General features: G+C 38.1%; 1 protein-coding gene across 6 annotated transcripts in view; it reads right to left on the bottom strand.

Annotated features, from left to right (window-relative positions):
- LOC140725242 (uncharacterized) overlaps positions 1-22271 on the bottom strand; it is a 373081-nt gene that overhangs the window by 287303 nt on the left and 63507 nt on the right. For all 6 annotated transcript variants that reach the window (XM_073040438.1, XM_073040435.1, XM_073040437.1 and 3 more), the window contains 2 exons: positions 14786-14896; positions 13549-13653 (listed from right to left, as the gene is read on the bottom strand). In XM_073040438.1, the coding sequence (XP_072896539.1) occupies positions 13549-13653; positions 14786-14896 (216 nt within the window). The remainder of the gene's footprint in view (positions 1-13548; positions 13654-14785; positions 14897-22271) is intronic.

Genomic DNA, 22271 nt, shown 5'->3' on the forward strand with positions numbered 1-22271 from the left:
CAAAGATTTTAAATTTTGTCTATAGAAACATTTCTCATCCCTAGCAACATATCATAAATATTGGATATTGAACCATTATAAAAAATTTCAAATTAAAAATTACATCTAATAAGTCCTTATCGGAACTTATATGAAATGTATATAGTTGAGAACGCAGGAAGTCTCTAATTTGAAAATAATGAAAACAATGAGTTTTGGGTCAACAATATTTAGCAATATTCATTTGCTCAAATGAAAGAAGACTTCCTCCAACAAACAAATCCTGGAAGTATTTAATACCCAATCTATCCCATTTTTCAAAAGCTAAATCAGTCATTGAAGGTTTAAAAAAATTGTTAAAACAAATGGGACTAGACAAAGAAAATCTCAATAGACCAAAGAATTTCCTAAATTGTACCCAGATCCTCAAAGTATGTTTAACTACCAAATTTTCAGTTAGTTTACTATAAGATAAAGGGAGTGAGGATCCGTGAAGAGAAATTAATAGAAAATTTATTAACAGAGTTAGCTTCTAAAGAAACCCATTTTGGACAGTCCTCACGGTTAATATAATATGTCCAAAACGTAAGATTTTGTATATTGACTGCCCAATAATAAAAGCTAAAATTTGGTAAAGCTAAACCTCCATTCTTCTTAGATTTTTGAAGATGAACTTTATTTAGTCGAGAATGTTTGTTTTTCCATATATAAGATATAATTCTTAGAATCAAGACAATCAAAAAAGGATTTAGGAATAAAAACAGGTAATGCCTGAAAAAGATATATAAATTTAGGTAAAACGTTCATTTTAATAGAGTTGATTCGGCCAATCAAGGATAACAAAAAAGGTGACCAGTCCTTTTTACAAAATTCAGTAAGCTAAGAAAATTTTCATTAAGTAGGCATTTATAATTCTTGGTAATTGTTACACCCAAATAGGTAAATTGATTTTTTTACAATTTTAAAAGGAAGGTTAGTATTAACTGATAACAAATTATTCAGAGGAAAAAAGTTCACTCTTCTGTAAATTCAGTTTGTATCCTGAAAATTGGATAAAACAAGTAGAGAAAGCACAGGAGGTAGTGAAGTCTCGACATTAAAAATAAAAAGCAATAGGTCATCAGCATAAAGCGAAACTTTATGAATAGTCCCTCTCCTTAGAATACCAGTAATATCATTAGATTCTCGAAAAGCAATAACTAATGGTTCTAAAGCCAAATCAAAAAGCAAAGGGCTCAGGGGACAACTACATTAAAGTTTAAAAGGTTTGGAATACTGAAAATTAGTAAGGACCCTGGCAGAAGGAGATAGACACAGTAATTTAATCCATTGAATAAAATCGGGCCCACAATTAAATTTTTCTGAAGTTTTAAATAAACAACTCCATTCAACCCGATCAAAAGCCTTCTCAGTGTCCAAAGAAATCACGCATTCTGATATCTCCTTAGAAGGGGAATAAATAATGTTTAATAAACAATGAATAATAAAGTGGGAACATCCATTTTTAATAAATCCTGTCTGATCATCAGAAATGATAGATGGCAAAATATTTTCAATTCTATGGGCCAGAACTTTAGATAGGCTTTTAGTATCAACATTAAGTAAAGAAATTGGTCTGTATGAAGAGCATTCAGTTGGGTTCTTATTCTTTTTAAGAATAAGCGAAATAGAAGCTTCATAAGAAGATTGTGGCAACCTTCCCAACTTAAAGAAGTCTGAGAAAACTACACATAAATGAGGTATAAGCAGTGAGGAAAAAGCCTTACAAAATTCTGCAGAAAATCCATCAAGACCTGGAGCCTTCCCCGAGTGCAAGGAATGTATAGCCTCGGCAATTTCCTTATACAAAATAGGTTGATCCAACTGTTTTCTGTTATCAACAGAATGTGTAGGAATGTTTAATTGATCTAAAAAATTATTCATTACAGTGTTATCTTTGGGAGGATCAGAACTATAAAGTTTAGAATAAAATTCTTTAAAAATATTGTTTATTTCTAAATGGTCAATTGTCCTATCACCATTGACTTTACAAATTTCTTTAATTTGCCATTTAGCTATAAAGGTTTTTAATTGGTTAGCCAATAATCTACCCATTTTGTCTCTGTGGATATTAAATTGACTTATCTTTTAAAATTGAGTTTCAATTGGATATATTAAAAGATGATCATATTTAGTTTGAATTTCAACACACCTTTTATATAAAGCAGGATCTGGAGCCAAGGCATATTTTTGATCTAATTGTTTTAACTGATTAGCTAACTCAATTCTCTCTTTATTAGCTTTCTTCTTGACACTTGCAGTATAGGAAATAATTTGACCTCTAATAAAAGCCTTAAAGGCATCCCATCTAATAATTCTCTTCAAAACAAAAGAATAATTTGTCTCTCCAGAAATTTTAAGAAATCTTTATCAGATAACAAACCAAGATCTGTTTATTTGAGGAAGACCAAGGAGATTTAAAGATAAAAGCATCAGAGCATGATCTGAAACAGCAATTTCTTTGTATTCACAGGATCGATCTAAAGGGATTATTTGACTATCAATAAAAAAGTAATCAATCCTGGAATACGTATGATAGACATGAGAAAAAAACAAATACTCCCTATCTAGTGGATGCAAGAAACGCCATATATCAACAATACTGTATTTCATTAAAATAGATTGAATAAACAAAGCTGATTTATTAAGTGTCGCTGTTTTAAAGGATGGCCTATCTAAAACTGTATCTAACCAACAATTAAAATCTCCTCCCATTACCAATGAGTAAAGGCTCAAATCTGGCAGAAACAAAAAAAAAACTATCAAAAAGTCCTGGATCATCTGTAGTCGGAGCATACAGATTGGCAAATACCATTAATTTATTATCTGATTTTCCTGACACTTTGACAAAACGCCCATTAGTACCAGACACTACTTTATGTTGGACAAGGGGAACTGTATTATCCATAAAAATTGAAACTCCTCTAGACTTAGCATGGAAAGAGGAGTAAAAATGCAGTCCATTCCATCTACTGAAAAGACGTAAGTTGTCACAATTACGTACATGTGTTTCTTGTAAAAAAAATAATTGGGGCCTTAAGTTTTTTTTAATATAGGCAAAAATCTTATTCTGCTTCACAGGGTGATTTAATCCTTTCACATTAAGACTGAGTAAATTAATAGTATGACCCATTATTAATACTATTTAATAGAGAAATTAAAGTAAAAACCAGTAAAATGAACATTAAAACCAAACAATAAGCCTTGAAATACAGTAACCAAGCAACAGATTTGGCTAACATCCCAAAACAACTCCTAGAAAAAGACACCCCCCTCCTTCCTCCCAAAGTCAGAAGGCCAGCCAAAAGAAGGCTGGCAGCTACAACTAATGACATCACCCTCACAAACAGCCTGCTGATTGACTCCTAATTAATTCCAAGGTCAACTGTATTCCAGTAGACTAAATAATAGCCAAAAAACAAACTTAGCCCTCATAACAAGGACACAAATAGATTAATTATTAGAGTTTCAAAACAATAGAATAAAAAATACCCAAACTAAGCCATATTGATTAAAAATAAACCTCAAGAGAAGTGTATGAAATAATAAAAAAACTAATCAAAATTCATAACAATACACTGGGTACTAACTCATTAAAATCTTATTCTCTAAGCAAAGCATTAAATCACAAGGAAGTTTAGCTGCAAAAGTTCACCAAAAGTAAGAGAAGCAATTATTCATATAGCAAGATACTAAACAGTCAATCCATTGTCTTTAAAAAATCCTGGGCTTCTCCACTCGGGCGAAACCATTCTTTAGAACCATTTTGCAGAGTGATTCTAAGATGACCAGGATAATGAAGAGTCGGCTTTAAAACTTTGTTAAAAAGCTCCAAAATAACCTCTTTGAATTTAGCACGCTCATTCATGACCTCGGGTGAAAAATCCTTGACAATCCTGATCTCCTGACCCTTGTAATCAATCATTCCTCTTCAACAAGATTCACGAATTAAACATTCCTTTGTTTGAAATTCATGTAAACAAATTATAACTGATCTGGGCTTGGCTCCAAGAGGTGGTCTAGGGACCGGCAATTGATGAGCTCGATCGATCATAGGTGCAGACGGTAAGATTTTAGGAAATAATTGTACCAAAAAACTTGCAAAGAATTCAGTATGCTGATCACCTTCCATTAACTCTTCAAAACCCAGAATTTGTAGGCTATTCCTTCTGCTTCTGTTTTCTAAATTGATTATCTTCTGTCTTAATTTCTCATCAGATTTATATTGCTTTTCACAGAGCTTTTGCAGGTCATCAATACTTGCATCCAAAATTGTCCAAGTTTCTTCATTCTCTTCTATTCATTTACCATGCTCGGTTAAGGTTTTTTGACTAGAATCCAATTTTGCGTCCATTAGTTTAAATTCAGATCGAAGTTGTTGGAACTCATCGGAAGATTATTTTCTATGTTTACGAAGCAAAACCATTATAGAATCCAAAGGTGCAGGAGCATAATCTTTTTTAGTACCTTTGGCACTCCTCGTACTCATGGTAAAAAATATCACGTTTAAAAGTGAGGTTTCAAAACAGATTGGAAACAGTAAAGTGAGATAGGAGTGACTGCAAGAAGCTGTTACTCCATTCACAACCAGCAGGAGAATCATTTGCAAGTTCTGAATTGACCATTAAAAACAATATGAGAACTGCTGACTCTTCTAGAAATGGAAAGGGATGCCAGAAAGAAGATAGGTAGCCAATAAAGTAATGCTGTATTTCTGCAGGGCTTTATACAGTTCTAATCAAAGGATTTGTTGACAATCCAGACATTCTCAATCCCATCCTTAATACTCCTTCTCCTCTCTGAGTGATCATGGGCCCAGAATTCCCAGGAATCAGTGTGGATTTACATTTTAGTTTTGAAAGAAGCCTTTAGACACTTCCTTGTCTCATATCCTCGGGTGATCTCTTCCTATGACAGAACTCAGAATAAGGTATTTATTTTGGAAGTCTGCAGTCATATGGTCTACCCAATGGAACTGGCAATGTACAAACCCCATTTCCAGAATAGTTGGGATATTTTCCAAAATGCAATAAAAACAAAAATCTGTGCTATGTTAATTCACATGAACCTTTATTTAACTGACAAAAGTACAAAGAAAATATTTTCGATAGTTTTATTGACCAACTTAATTGTATTTTGTAAACATACACAAATTTAGAATTTGATGGCTGCAACACACTCAACAAAAGTTGGGACAGAGGCATGTTTACCATTGTGTTACATCACCTTTCCTTTTAACAACACTTTTTAATCATTTTGGAACTGAGGATACTAATTGTAGTAGATTTGCAATTGGAAATTTTGTCCATTCTTGCTTGATATAAGACTTCAGTTGCTCAACAGTCCATGGTCTCCGTTGTCTGATTCTCCCCTTCATGATGCACCATACATTTTCAATAGGAGATAGATCTGGACTGGACTGGCAGGAGGCCAGTCAAGCACACGCACTCTGTGTCTACAAAGCCACGCTGTTGTAGCCCGTGCAGAATGTGGTCTGGCATTGTCCTGCTGAAATAAGCATGGAAGAGACGTCGCCTTGATGGCAACATATGCCTCTCTAAAATCCTAATATACGCCTCAGAGTCAATGGTACCTTCACATACATACAACTCACCCATGCCGTGGGCACTGATGCACCCCCATACCACCACAGATGCTGGCTTTTGCACCTTTCACTGATAACAATCAGGATGGTTGTTTTCATCTTTGGCACAGAGAACTCGACGCCCGTTTTTTCTGAAAACTAGCTGAAATGTGGACTCATCTGACCACAGCACATGGTTCCAAAGCCTTTTGGTCCATCTGAGATGAGCTTGGGCCCAGAGAACTCGCTGGCATTTCTGCATAGAGTTGATGTATGGCTTCCTCCTTGCGTAATACAGTTTCAAGTTGCATTTCTGGATGCAGCGACGGACTGTCGGACTGTGTTAAGTGACAATTGTTTTCTGAAGTACTCCCGAGCCCAGGTGGCTATAATTGTCACAGTAGCATGACGGTTTCTTAGGCAGTGCTGCCTGAGGGCTCGAAGATCACGCACATTCAACAGTGGTTTCCGACCTTGCCCTTTACGCACTGAGATGTCTCTGAATTCTCTGAATCTTTTCACAATATTATGTACTGTAGATGTCGAAAGACCTAAATTCTCTGCAATCTTGCATTGGGAAATGTTCCTTTTGAACTAACTAACAATTCTCTCACGAATTTTGGCACAAAGGGGTGAGCCACAATCCATCCTTGCTTGCAAAGACTGAGCCTTTGATGGACGCTACTTTTATACCCAGTCATGATACCTCACCTGCTACCAATTAGTCTGCTTAATGTGGAGTCTTCCAAACCAGTGTTACTTGAATATTCTGTGCACTTTTCAATCTTATTTTAACTCTGTCCCAACTTTTGTTGAGTGTGTTGCAGCCATCAAATTCTAAATTTGTATATATTTACAAAATACAATTCAGTTGGTCAGTAAAACTATTGAAAATCTTTTCTTTGTACTTTTGTCAGTTAAATAAGGGTTCACGTGAATTAACATATTACAGATTTTTGTTTTTATTGCATTTTGGAAAATATCCCAACTTTTCTGGAAATAGGGTTTGTATTTAGTACCTTGGTGCTGGGATTTTGGCCTGGCTTGCCCAGTGAATTCCAAAGGTCTTGACATCATTGATGGATGTTCTAGCAATTTTGATTCACCAAACTGGTTCTACAAGTAGCAAGTTTTCCATATGAGAAGAAATTAAGTAGATTAGAACTTCATTCTTTAGATCTTAAAAGGATAAGAGAATATTTCATTGAAATTTAGAGAGTTTGATAAACTAGGTGTAAGGAGGAATAAAGTCTTCTTGGGCTTCCATCTGGGTACAGGTATCAATTGTAACTAATGTTCCGATGACAAACTCTGACATCTTCTTCATCTCTGATATAATCGATACCAGTACCCAGCTGGAAGCCCAAGAAGAGCCTATTTATCATGTACACCAGGAAAGCACTAGGTACTTTTTTTTAAGGTGTAAGGAGCATATTTACCCTGGCTGGTGAATAAGATCCAGAGGCGAGTCAGTGAAAATAAAGGACAGGGTTCTTAAAAATGAGGAAAACTGTCTTAATTCAGAAGCTTTAGATTTCCCTGTCACAGACATCAGCAGAAGCAAAGTCATCATGTTCAGCCAAAGAGGTGATAACTCAGAATCAAGGGATAATGGGATAGAGCTGGAATATGGCAAAGAGATGGGATATCAGACACAATCTTGATGAATAGATGAAGGGCCAGACAGACTTCTTATACTTCTATGCATGTTATTTCAACTTCCAGTTGCATGTTAGTTCAACTTCCCTTCCCATACCAACTTGTCTATCCTCTGCTTTCTCCACTACCAGGACAAATGCAAATTGGAAGACACCTCTATTTGTATAGAAATATAAGTAAAGACATGAGTGAGTACGTATGCTGTAATCTGGAGCAAAAAATAAAAGTTTTTCCATTTGGGTAGCTACAGTCTAATATCATGGCAACGGAACTGTACAATTTCAGGTAGCCTACTTCCCCACATTCCCTTTGCACTTCCTCCAACCTTTCCTATTCCTGCCCTCACCCTCTCATTAGCTATACTCATCACCATCCTCTCACCCACATATCTGTCTACCAGAATTTCTTCTCCCTTCATTAACTTTTCCAGTCCTGACTCTATCTGCCCATCTTTCCTTCCCCTCCATTCTGATTCTACCCATCACGTACCAGCCTGTTTCACCCTGCCTTCACTTCTACACACTGATCATCTTACCTCTACATGCTCTGTCCTAATACAGGGTTTCAATCCAAAACGGCAATCTTCCATTTGCCTCCAGATGCTGTTTGTCCAACAGTTTATTTTTTGGCTCCAGATTACAGCATGTATTCACTCATTTCTCTTCTCATATTCCTGAACAAGGTGAAGCTTCTTTCAAGTCTCAAGTGCCTGCTGTGTGTAATTGAGCTCGCTAAAACATACATGATGAGACGAATCACAGTTGCCCAGAAGACCATAAATTTTGAACCAAGTCTGACAGGCTGATCTTCCAACAATCATTTCCTCAATTAAAGGCTATGCTGATAGATTAAAGGCAACAGTGCCTCAGTTGTACAGGGCATTAATGAGACAACATCTAGAGCGCAATGGTGTTCTTCATATTTTAGTAATGATGATAAATGTATTAGAAACAGTGCAGAGAAAGTTTACTTGAAGTATTTTTAAGGTGGAGGTAGGTAGATACAAGATATTGGGCGATTAATATTTCAGTAGTATTTGAGAAATGTTGTAAATATATATTTTAATTAAGCAATCTTGTTTAAATAATTCATTATGGGTTATATGCAAAAATATTCAAACTGCATGTGTCATGATGTTACAGCGTGAAACATGCGCACCTTGCTTAAAGTAAACATGAAGTTAGACTCAGATTCTGGACTCCCTTGGCTTTCTTCCAATTAGTTTCATGTTTTGGAGTCTCAAAACTGAACGGTGATAACAAACACGCCATGCTGGGCTTGTATGTGATAAAAACATGAAAGCCAACATTGTGGGTATGCGATTAGCTGAGACAGCTACAATTTGATTGGATATCCATTCACTATTTGCATGGCACATCCCCAGCAATAAAACAAATTGTAAGTGAATTAAGAAAGATACTGGATGATGTCACAGCAGTGTTCAAGGATGGCTTACAACACTCAAAAATACTGTTAAATGAAAATGCCACACCCAAGTTTTGCAAAGTCCGTTTGGTACCTTATGCCATCCGTGATAAAGTAGCCAATGAGCTAGATTGCATGGAAGATTAAGGAATTCTTTCCTAGAGTGAATAGAGCCCATTAGTAATGCCAGTGGTCCCAGTAGTCAGGAAGAATGGGACTGTCAGCATCTGAGGTGATTTTAAGGTAATCATCAACCCAGTACTGAGTAGATCAATACCTTCTGCCCTCTTCGCAAACCTTTTTGCAGGAAAACACCTTAGCAAAATGGATTTAGCTGAGGCCTACCTACAGATGGATATGGAAGAAGAGTCCAAATTGTTTCTCACTATAAACACTCAAAGGGCTTTATCGCTGTAACAGGCTTATATTTTGGAAAAGCATCTGCAGTGTTGCAGAAAGCCATGGACCAGGTGTTGCAAGGCTGCCCAGGTACCTGATTGACATCATTGTTACTGGTAAGGATGACAAGGAACATCTCCAAAATCTCAAGATTATGGGCTCAGAGCATGGCACAACAACTGAGAATTATTAAAGCAAGCATCACTTACTGTCAACATCATCAATGCACGAGGATCACACTTGTGCAGAGAAAATACAAGGTGCAGTGGATGTCCCAAGACCAAAGGATGTATCTCAGTTGCAGTCCTTTTTAGGATTTATCAATTACTATAATAGGTTCCTGACAAGCTTGGCTACTCTGCTCCACATTTTAAGTTTATTACTACAGATTGAAAAGAAATGGCAATGGACAAAGTAGTGTGAGGTGGTTTTCAGAAAGGTAAAGGAAATGGTGATATCAGACACTGTACTCATTAGTGTGGCACGTGGCCAAGTGGTTAAGGCTTCGGTCTAGTGATCTGAATGTTGCTAGTTTGAGCCTTAGTTGAGGCAGCGTGTTGTGTCCTTGAGCAAGGCACTTAACCACACGTTGCTCTGCGACGACACTGGTGCCAAGCTGTGTGGGTCCTAATGCCCTTCCCTTGGACAACATCTGTGGCATGGAGAGGGGAGACTTACACCATGGGCAACTGCAAGTCTTCCATGCAACCTTGCCCAGGCCTCAGTCATCATCGAAAATCAATGGACAGCTGAAGAGAAGAGTCATACATTATGATTCGCATTGTCCAGTGAAGCTTGCCTGGGATGCCTGACCTTATGGTACCGGTGCAGTCATGTCACATGTTATGAGTGATGGAAGTGAATGCCCTATAGACTTTGCACCATCTTCCCTCACTGCTGCAGAGAAAAATTATGCACAGGCTGACAGAGGACTTGAGTCAGGTTTGGGGTGTAAAATGTTTCAACCAGTTCTTGTATGGGAGAGTATTTACCATCGTTACTGATAATTAACCATTGGTGTCCATTTTCAATTCACAGAAGGTTGTTCCAGTAATAGCAGCATCAAAATGCAGAGATGGTCTCTGTTTCTTGGAGGACATAATTATAAGATTGAAATCAGGAGGATGACTAATCATGGAAATGCTGACGGATTGTCCCAATTACCCTTGGCAAAGTAAATACTGGAAAAAATTTACTAAATAATGACATTCCTCTTGAATTATTCTCCCTAAGGCAAATCAAAAGTCTGTTACAGCAGAGATGATCCAGAGTGAAACCAGAAAAGACTCCACACTGTCTCAGGTCTACATGGATATCCAAAATGGCTGGAATATGCAGGAGAAACTCTAGTTCCCCAATTTTTCCCCAATCGCCAAGATGAACTTGCCCTTTATGGAGATTGCCTTATGTGGGGATTGAGAGTTGAGAGTCTAAGCTGAAAGCTCAAGTGTTGCAGAAGCTACATGCCAGTCAGCTAGCTGTGGTTAAAATGAAAGTGTTGGCTCAAAGCTTTGTCTGGTGTCCTGGGATAGATCTGCATATCAAGCATCTTGCCATGCACTGTGCAGGATGCCAATATATCCACAAGATGACAAGAGTAGACCCTCTCTTTCTCTGGGAATGGCCTCATTGCCCTGGCAGAGGATTAATGTAAATTTTGCCAGACCATTCATGGGCACAAACCTCTTGGTAGTAGTGGATGCAACTAGGAAGTGGCTAGAAATGTTGCCATTCGCCTTCACTACAGCCTCGCACACTGTTGATGTGTTGAGAAGTGTCTTCGCAAGGACTGGTGTTCTAGAACACTTAATGACAATAGACCACAGTTTGTTACAAAACAGTTTCAGTCGTTCCTAAAAATGATTAGAATAAGACACATCATGTCTGTACCATTCCACCCAGCTACAAATGGTTTGGTGGAAAAGTTTGTCCAGAGTCTAAAGAACACACTACACTGACCCTGAACCAGAAGTTGGTCAATTTCCTCCTTGCATATCGTAATGCAGCACACTCATCAGGTTTGCTGTTCCTGTATCAGCACTGTGTTAGTGCTTACATCTCCTCAAACCCAATCTCAGAACGAGTATGCAGTACAAACAGCTGAGTCAGGTGATCAAAAATGGGTACTTGGAAAGACGACTTGAGTCCGGTATCACTCAAAAGAACGGTGGCCAGGGCAGTCAGAACCACTTCTGAAATCCCAATTCCTACAACCACCAGAGGAGATCCCAAGACCTGAGACTGTTTCACCTGCCAAGCAGAGTGACCCCCTTGTCAGTAAAGACAATATTCCACAAGAGTAAGAAAGTCTCCAGTGATTAAATCTTTAGATCTGAATGGGACAATTTAAAAATTTACCATGTTGTAGTTGTATTTTATAGTATACTGTATATACAAGTTGAGATATATTCTACATTGAGTTGGGAGTTTATAGCTAAGAGAAGTGTTGTGTATATAATATTTCAATAATGTTTGAGTAATCCTGTAAATATGTTGTTTGATTAAGCATCCTTTGTTTAAATAATTAATTACAGGTTAGTGATACATGCGCACCTTGCTTAAAGTAAACATGAAGTCAGAATCAGATTCTAGACTTCCTTGCTTTTCTTCAATTATTTTTTATCTTTTGGAGATACAAAACTTAAGACAAGAAAGGGGATGACTGATTACAGTGGGAAGACAGGAATGCAGATAGGAGTTTACAGCCGATTGTAAATGACAGAATATACTTGAAGGACTTCAGTTTCTACCCCCTTTTTTACTCCCTCCATTTCTCCCTCTCGCAACAGTGTTATTTCAATACAGTGCCTATAGAAAGTATTCGCCCAGCCCCCCCGGAAGTTTTCATGTTTTATTATTTTACAACATTGAATCACAGTGGATTTAATTTGGGATTTTTTGACACTGATCAACAGAAAAAGACTCTTCAATGTCATCTCTTAGAATTTTGAGCTGCAGTCTATAGCAGGGTACTTGCCTAGCTTTAGTCCCTTTAATTTCTCCAGTACTTTCTGTTAGTGCTATTAATTTTATTCCTAACTTAGGACCTGCCTTCCTGATCTAACACAATCTGAATAAATGTGTCTGTAGGATACATATTCCAAAAGATATTCATGTTTAATTCAAGCCATACCATGTCAGCCCAGGTAAAGATCATTCACTTAGTATTACCCATCCTATGTTCTTGATCAAAAGCTATGGACATATAACACATCAGGTCAGTTTTCCAAATTTCTGCAAATGCCCCAGATTAGGTTGCATGTGGAGAGAAAAATAAGTATTGAAACTCAAATATTCAGGTCAGATATGTTTCAGCAGATCTCTACTTGTCTTCTTTTCCCCCAGCTCTGCCTTGTTTCTCTTCTGTAGCATATTATATTTGTTTAATACCTCAGCTAGTACTTCATCTCCTGCTATAATTTTTGTCACTGCCTTTATTCTTTGCTACTTTCTTTCTTTGACATTTTTTATACCTTGGTAGTTCTTACTCATTTGCTCACACAATATGTTATCCTTCTGTTCTCTTTTTGGCCATTCATCTTTGCTCTTGAAACTTCATGAATGCTTAAGCAAGTTAAACTTTTTGGCAAAATTAATAGCTCTTTTCTTCATCTAACTCTATACTTAAACTTATAATAAGGTATAGGTAGATCACTTTTCTCAGAGTTGTTTAAATAAGCGACCGAACATCGAAAACACCTAATTATTTTCAAACAAGTTTTAATGTAAAACAGTTTTCACATCCACAGTCATGAAGTGTCATCCAATTAAATTATTTTTAAAATACTTTTGTTTACAAGACCAAGAGATCCAAAAAAAACACAAGATGCTTGTAAATTCCATCATAAAAGCGTTACATGAAAGAGGCACACTTCAACTGTTAAATCCTCTTTGAATAGTAAGATCTTAATATGATTAGGTTAACAACTAAATTCTGAAATAAATTCATAAAGTCTTTAAAAAGTTAATTGATGAGCAATTTCACAAAGGTGTACAAAATCAGTAAGTCCAGAATACAAACAAATGAATAAAGGGCAAATCCAAGATATACTTAAAAGGAATATAATTATCAATTCATAAAATATCTTCAGATTGAGGAGTAGCCGAGCTGGGATGTAGAGAGATGGATAGAGAAAGAAGAATGGGACAAGAAACTATCTGGTTTTTACAACATTGAAGGAGTCAAATGCTAAACATTTCCCCTCCCCCCAAAACAGTGGCAGTATACTACTACTTAAACATTCCTCAACGATCCATAATGAAAACTCTATTCCAACATATCAAACAGGACTGTTTTAAGCACATTCCTCCAGAACTATTACATGAATTACTGATTTTGTAAGATGCAATGGAGTTTGGTGCTATGGTGTAAAGAAAAAAAAAGTTCAGAAAACAATTCTTGTGCAAAATATTTAACCTCATACCCAACTGCATTAAAAAATGTTACTAGTAAAACAACTTACATTTGGGGATTTTGTAATCGTAATGGTAAGACTCTCTGGTCTACTTTTGCGAGTTAGAACAGCCATTCCTTCCAGTTCTGCCCTTTTTTTGTCTTCTTCAATTTCCTGTAATTATATATATATATAGTTTGTTTATTTCTTTATTTTTTAAAACAAAATTAGAACCAGAAAAGTCAAATTACATTCTCATCTCCTTAAAGTTTCACCCAGAAATAGTTACAATCTGGAATTCACAAAGGTGGACAGAGACAGCTGTGCTCAATATTTAAAGAGCCTCTAGATAAAGCACGTCAATTGCAAGGCACCATAAGCTACGAACAAATGCTCGTAAATGAGATGAACATAGACAAGTACTTGATCGTCGGCATAAAAATGTTTCTGCGCTGTACAACTGATGAATTTTTGTCCACTAGCAGTATCGTAGCTCACGAAGGAATGGAAGAGTTCTGCCTTAAAGAAACTGATTTTTTTTACTGCAAAGCAAATAGTCATTTGAATTAGTCCACCCTTGATGCAAGTAGATTCTATTAGTCCAACTATTTCCCCATACCCTATAAATTATTCTCTCTAGTACATATCCAAATTCTTTAAAAATCCCTGACTGATCCATTCTTCACCACCCTTACAGATAGTGAGTTTCAGATCATAGTTGCTCCCACCATAATCAAAGTTTTCCCTTGCATTCCTGTAGCTTGTACACTAAATTTTTCACCTGTATTGCAGATTATTAAACCAGCCACTAAGAGGAGCATTCCTTGATTTATCCAGTTCAAACTACTACTCATGATTTTAGACACCCTCTTATCAAATCCCATCAAAGATAAAGCAAAATATTGCCGATGCTAGGAACCCAAAGGAACAACTCTAACTCCCCTCAGATGACATTTAAATAGCAGAAATCCCTCAGATTCTGAAATATTCTAGTAAATTTGCTCGGCATGCACACTCCAGGATTTTTGAGCTACATAATGCAATTTTGTATTTTAAAGTAAAAAACAGTAAAAAAAAAACAAAACTGAATAATATATTTCACATAATAATAGTTGCTTTCCATTATATTTGGAGAGAAAATGACAAATAACTAAAGAAATCATAAAGCTAAGAGAAAATATTCTGCAACAATGAGGTTAACAGATAATTTTGCCAAAAGAGAATTTTACATAGCTATTTTATCAGAATTTTAGAAATTGCTTATTCAAATACTACAAAGATTAAAAGACTTTCAAAAATTTCATACATGATATCTTTTCATAAGCGCTTCATTCTTTTTTCGCAAAGCTTCTATCTTCTTATCAAGTTCTGCATCTTTCTCTTCTTTAGTCTTTAAAATGATATCGACTGCTGCATCCTAGAAAAGAAAGAGTACAGTGCATGTCAAGTGGTCTATGTAAAGCAATTCACACCAGAAGGATTAAAAATGGAGTCACTGAAATGTTAATAACTATGGAAAATACGTCTAAAGACAATTCGAATTTTTTTTAAATGTAGGGCTGTGGGAAAGAGGGGCTGAAATAAACTTGGTCTTTCAAAGACACAGCCTCCCCCATAACCTTCAATTCAATGCTGAAAATAATTACCTGCCATAGGTTTTAATAAAAACATGACATTAAACACGTGGACTGTGGATTACATAATATAACCCACATCTCCCAATTATTACCTAGACTCAACTCACTTCTCTACCAGTCTAATGTGCCCATCTTCCACATTACTATCTACCTGGGTTCCTTCTCCCTTGGTTTACCTTCCCAGGCCTCTCCCCTACCGGGTTCAATCTCCTATCAACCCTCTCCCCTCACCATATAATCTGGTTTCACCAATTTCCTACCAGGCTCTGTCTCGCTCCTCCCTCTCACTCCTGTAATACTATTTTCCCTCCACAATTAGTCCTGATGCAGGGTCTTACCCAAAAACTTTAACCATCACTTTACTTCCTCAGATGCTGCTCAACCCAAATTCTTCAAATGCTTAACTTTTTTGTTATTTACACAAGAGAGATAGGAATAAGAAAATTGGATTAAACCAGAGTGAGAATGCTCTGGAGTGAAACATTTCACAATTTGCCTGAGCAGTGAATGCCACCATGTTAGATAGAAGTGTAGCAATCCAGTAGCAAAAAGCCTCATTCAAATTGAGCCACCTCAATTAAGTTTATTAACTTTGCTACCCTCTTCATAGGTGCTGCTTCCTGTCCCAGTCTTTCAAACATTTGCAATTTTTATTGCAGTTAAGTTTTAGATTTGTAACAAATTGTAGTATTTTGCTATCTTGAAAATGCCCATATCTGGCTCGAACTTTACTTCCATTGCACAACACCTCTGAGTAGTAGCATTGGTTTTTATTACTATTGTTATTATTGTCTCATGTACCAAGGTGCAGTGGAAACAATTGTTTTGTAATTCCATCCAATCTGATCATTTCACAATATCAGTATATTGAAGTAGTACAAGGGAAAAGTAATAATAGAAGGCTCACAGTCAGAGAAAGTGCAACGCAGGCAGACAATAAGGTGCAAGGCCTTAAACAATGAATTGTGGGATAAGGAATCTACTCTATCGTATTAGGAGAGGGTTCAATAGTCTTAACAGCAGGATAGAAGCTGTTCTTGAGCCTAGTGCTACATGCTTTTATTATAAGCTTTTGTATTTTCTACTCAATGAAAGTGGGGAGAAGAGATAATGTCCGAGGTGGGTGGAGTCCTTTCCAAGGCAGTGAGAAGTGTAGACAGAGTTCACAAGGAAGCTAGTTTCCATGATATACAGAGCTGTTTCATTTGGGCTTGGGCAGAGCAGTTGCAGCACTAAACCATGATGCATCTGGATCAAGGTACCTTCTTGGTTCTTTAGATCATTCCAGGCAACTGCCAGTCTATGCCTTGCATCACATCTGCAGCTCATGTACTGTATGGGTACTTTATTTCCTTCCCCTTGTTGGCCAGAAGAAACTGAAGTCTAATGAAGGACAGGGGAAACAAACAAGCCAGTTGTCTTTGTTTCCCCCTTTTTGTGGACTCTTGCTCTTGGACAATCTAATAGGCATCCGTTAGTCTCGAGAGGCCATGGATTTGGAAAGTTTCCAGATCTGGGAGACTGGCAGTTGCCCCCCCACCCCCCCCATGCCTCCTTGGATGTTGTCCAAGGGAAGGGCAAGGGCAATACAGCCTGGTGTCATCGCAGAGCAATGTGTGGGGCTCAAGAGCAATGCCTTGCTCAAGGACACAACATGCTGCCATAGTTGCGGCTCGAACCAGTGACCTTCAGGTCACTAGACCAATGCCTTAACCACTTGGCCAAGCAATAATCTAATCAGCTAAAAGTGAACACAGGAAGCTTCAGGAATGATCTGCTAAACCTGAGACCATTCTCAAACAAATAACCATTTGTTATGTAAAGGGCACAGACTCTGAGCTGATTCTTGACTCTGGGACAATCAAACCAAAGCAGTAAACCCGCAACCATTCTCAGAGGAGTAGCTAATTGTTATGTAAAATGCCTACCAACAAAACAATCTGTAATCTCGTTAGATTCTGTCTGGGTTGCCTCATTTAACTGGTTTGGACCAGTCAGAGTGTAAAGGCACAAATACACAAGGCCGGGGTGGGCAGAGCCATGGAACAATGTTGGTTGTAGTCCTGTACAATGACCAGTAAGGTGACCCAGGTAGGTCAGGTGACCTTGAGCCAATGGTTCAATTGATGAGGAACAGTACAAGACTCAGGAGCTCCAAATACGCAGGGGTGATAACTCTCCAAAGCCAGAGACCAACCATCATGCATAAGGAGGACCCCACGAACATGTGGAGATCAGGACCACGAAGATCACCTGACCAGTGTATACTCCTTTCCCAGGCAATACCTTTTCTCTTCATTGACTGTTCATGGAGCGTCAGGGGTTCTAGTAGGGAGCACACAGGTTGATAAGAGTGTTAACCCACATGACTTTTAGTTGAAATAATAAAAGTTACTTGTCAGTTAATATAGGTTCTCTGTACCTCAATGATCTTTATTTCAAGGGGTGATTTTTGTAACACCCTTGAGTAGGGAACAATTATTTCAAACACACGCCATTTTGCATGATTGCTGTTTTCCTCAATGGTTGAAGGAGTGATTAACTATGACCTTTTTGTGCTGCTATTTTGGGATCTTTACAGCACAAGAATTGCAAAGGCAGATGTTTGAAAAGCATTAAGAAACTTTCAACACAATAGTAATACTTAATAGCTGGAAATATCATTATGGAATCTTTACATCCCAAGTTGAAACATGCAGCTCAGAACCACCAATTAGAAACCCTGACTACCTCAGTTCTACTCAAAACAAAAGAGAAAATTGTTGAGGCAACTTACAGGTCAGCAACAATATAACCAAACAACTATTTAAGCATCCTTTCCTTACTGTTTTTGTGTATTTCAGTGTGGTTGTCACTGGTATGATGATTGTTCATCTCTAGTTGCTCTACAGAGATGGTGAGGAATCTTTCTGAATCACTGTGGCCCTCCTGGCAAAGATCCTTCAACAAGGTATTTTGAGTAAGAGAATTCTAGGATTTAGATCCTGCATTGTGCTATATTTCCAAGTCAAACCAAGAAACACCTTGTGCCTCTTGATTGAAAAAGAATTAGTGAGAAAGTTTACATGGGCTCATTGTCCATTCAGAAATCTGATGGCAGAGGGGAAGAAGCAGTCCCTGAAAGTGTATGTCTTCAGGCTCCTGCACCTCATACTTGATGGTAGCAATGAAAAGAGGGCATGTTCTGGGTTTCGGGGAGTCCTTAATGATGGATACCGCCTTTTTGAAGATGTTCTCATTGCTGGGGAGGCTAGTGCCCATGATGAGCTGTAGCAGGGTGCAAGTAAAACAAGATGTCTTGTTCTAAATGCTGTCAGGATTCTGAAGTGGTGCTGAGCTACTATGGACCACTTTATTTGCTGAGGTTTTGCACAATGTCATTTCAATTTACAATCAGGAGTAAGCATTTCCATTTGTAATGTGATGATGGAAGGAAGGTCATGGATAAAACAGCCAGTGATGATTAGGTTCCAAAGCAATCCCAAAACAATGCCTTAGGGCTGGGTGATTGACCTCCAACAGCCACAACCATCTATGTTTGTGTGGGGTGCAACTCCAGTGTTTTCCATTGATTTCAGTTTAATTGGGGCTCCCTGATCCCATATTCAGTCAAATGCTGCTTTCATGAGACAACTTCTGGAATTTGGCACTTGTGATTAGGTCTATCACCAAGTAATCTTGGCAAAACAGAAATTACACATTGGTGAGCAATTTCAATGTTCCAGTCTATAGACTGGGCTTTCGGTAAGATGGCAACGCATTCGGACACAGTGGCCTCTTGGGGACTAACCAAAGGTGTTATTGTGGGGTTTTTTTACAATTGTAAGACAATGTTGGACATTAACCATTTCAGTTACTGCATGCCTAACCCATCAGCAAGCTGCGCATTGGGGGAGGAGATGGACTAGGTGCAGAACATGTTACCACCTGCTACAGGAAGATATCAAAGGCATCGGCAATGGTGTGTAAATGCGGCGTACAGTCTAACAGTGAGTGGTTGTCTTGGATGTTTCTCTTGTGATCACAAGACCCTGCTGAACATTGATAATGTAAAATGCTGCAAGTCAGTGTCCCCCTTGTGGCGGGGGAGCCGCATGGCTAAGCCTCAAGCCATGGGCAGCTGCTGCAATCCAGGAGAGGAGAGGAGAAGCCAAATACGATGTGGCTCGCCATCCATCCTTGGTTTGGGGGGGCGGGGCTGTCCTCTCCTATCAGTGCTGCCCTCCAATAGTCGATAGGTGGAATAACAAGTTGGACTGAGTTGTGTATACATATGTTTGTCTGCAAACTGCCGGGAATTGCTTTTTCTTACTGATAGCACCAATTTCCTTAGGGACTTGGGCTATATATTTTTGTGTTCAGTATGTTTACTTACTATCCTATATGTACTCTAAGTGTTGTGCCATGTGGTTTGCTCCTTGGACCTGGAGGATCGCTGTTTAGGTATGGTTGAATGATAATTGAACTTGATTTGTTAATTTATTTGTAGTAACTTAAAAATTTATCTAGAGATACTACAGTGAATAGGCCCTTCCAACCCTTCAAGCTATACCACCAAGCAACCCCTGACAACACCAACCTAATTAAAGGACAATTTACAATGACCAATTAATCTACCAGGTATGTCTTTGCACTGTGGGAGGAAATTGGAGGATGTTGTGCACCTTGGTCCAGAGGAAGATTGTTTCATTTGGCAATGTACATGTATACGGCTGAATGACAATAAACTGAATTTGACAGCACCAACAACACCTTCCATCACTTTGCTGAGGTAATTAACGGATTGAATTTTAATTGCATTTTCTGACCAAGACATTCTGTGCAAAATCAACAAATTTGAAAATCCTATGATATATTCTGATATCCAAGCCATAAATAAAGATAAAATAAAGTAGTATTCCAAGAGGAACATGACAGCCAGTTTCTTTTTGAAAAAGCATTACCATGATTTGCTTTCTATATTTAGCCTCTTTTAGACCAAATTAACACAAACTCTCCTATTCCATGGGCTTTGATTTTGTTTGCCTGCCCTTTATGTGATTTGATCTATCCAACATCCTTTAAGAAATAGACTTTGCTGGATACATTTTAAGCCAAAGTAATGAGTATTGTTCCTAAATGGCATAGTAGTGGAAAAAATAGTTCAGTGAATCATTGATCAACATCCCCAACTGGCCTCTTTCACTTCTGTTCTCTTGAAGGCCTTCAATATTAACATTTTTAGTACTAAGCAATCCTTCTTCAATACATTCATGGAAGACCAGAGCATACAGTCCTGATAACATAGTAGTTATCAAAGTGATAAGCTGCAACAAAGAAATTGCTTACATTTTGAAAACAAAGATCTCTAGTAAATGATGACACACCTATTTAAGTTAGGAAAAGGGGAAGTACAATGAGATCTAGGTGTTCTTGTACATCAGTCAATGAAAGCAAGCATGCAGGTACAGCAGGCAGTGAAGAAAGCTAATGGCATGCTGGCTTTTATAACAAGAGGAATTGAGTATAGGAGTAAAGAGGTCCTTCTGCAGCTGTACAGGGCCCTGGTGAGACCCCACCTGGAGTATTGTGCACAGTTTTGGTCTCCAAATTTGAGGAGGGACATTCTTGCTATTGAGGGAGTGCAGCGTAGGTTCACAGGGTTAATTCCTGGAATGGCGGGACTGTCATATGTTGAAAGATTGGATTGACTGGGCTTGTATACACTGGAATTTAGAAGGATGAGAGGGGATCTGATTGAAACATATAAGATTATTAAGGGATTGGACACACTGGAGGCAGGAAGCATGTTCCCGCTGATGGGTGAGTCCAGAACTAGAGGCCACAGTTTAAGAATAAGGGGTAGGCCATTTAGAACAGAGATGCGGAAAAACTTTTTCACTCAAAGAGCGGTGGATATGTGGAATGCTCTGCCCCAGAAGGCAGTGGAGGCCAAGTCTCTGGATGCATTCAAGAGAGAGTTAGATAGAGCTCTTATAGATAGCGGGGTCAAGGGATATGGGGAGAGGGCAGGAATGGGGTACTGATTGTGTATGATCAGCCATGATCACAGTGAATGGCGGTGCTGGCTAGAAGGGCCAAATGGCCTACTCCTGCACCTACTGTCTACTGTCTACTACTGTCTATTTAAGAACCATGTTGGTGGGGAAGGTAAATGACCAGACAATTATGTTGATTTATATTTTAATCAATACTAAGCCCACAGTCACAATACTTCTAGGATGATACTGAATAAGCATACATCGTGACAAAATATTGTGCTCCAATCTTCCAAAGCCACATTTTTCACAGCATCTGCACATTCAATCAGAATTAAAAGTAACAACAAAAAAATCAAAACAGCAAAAACAGCAAAAAACAGCATACCAATCCAAGTCAAACAGAATTCAAAAATTCATGATAATAGTATTTACCATTGTGCTTTCATTAGCTTTTTAAGTGGATGATAGGACAACTATTTCCACACCACTGTCACACAGGGAACTCTTGGAAATATTCGGTGTCAAATATATAAAAGGTTAAATTTTGCACAACTTTAGCAACATTTATTTGTTTCAATGGTTAGAAAAATCCTCAAAATACAGGCACATTTCAATTATTTGTTCTTTTACTTTTAGTGAAGGCCATAACACCATAAAATACAAGAACAGAATTGGGTCATTTGGCCAATCGATGCTCCGCCATTTCACGGTGGCTAATCCATTTTTTCTCTCAGCCCCAATCTCCTGCCTTCTCCCTATATCCTTTTGCGCCCTGACCAATCAAGAATCTCATCAACTTCTGCCTTAAATATACATAAAGAATTGGCCTCCACAGCTGCCTGTGGCAACAAATTCCACAGATTCACCACTCTTTGGCAAAATAAATTCCTCATCTCTGGACTGGCTGCATCCTCTGGACTTGGATTCTCCCACCATAGCAAACATCCTCTCCACATCCAATCTATGAATGTCTTTCTCCATTTGATAGGTTTCAAATAGGTATCCCTCATTCTTCTGAATTCAAGTGACTCCATGCCCAGACAGGCAGGCTAAAGCAAGTGAAGGTAGCTGGAAACCTCCAACCCCGGTGAAATAGGGATATGTGAAGGCAGTTCCGGCGGACTGGACAGATGAGATCAACTACAAGAGCCAATGGCCAAGAAGGCAGTGCTGC

Source organism: Hemitrygon akajei, chromosome 3 (assembly GCF_048418815.1).
Source record: "Hemitrygon akajei chromosome 3, sHemAka1.3, whole genome shotgun sequence".
NCBI lineage: Eukaryota > Metazoa > Chordata > Chondrichthyes > Myliobatiformes > Dasyatidae > Hemitrygon > Hemitrygon akajei.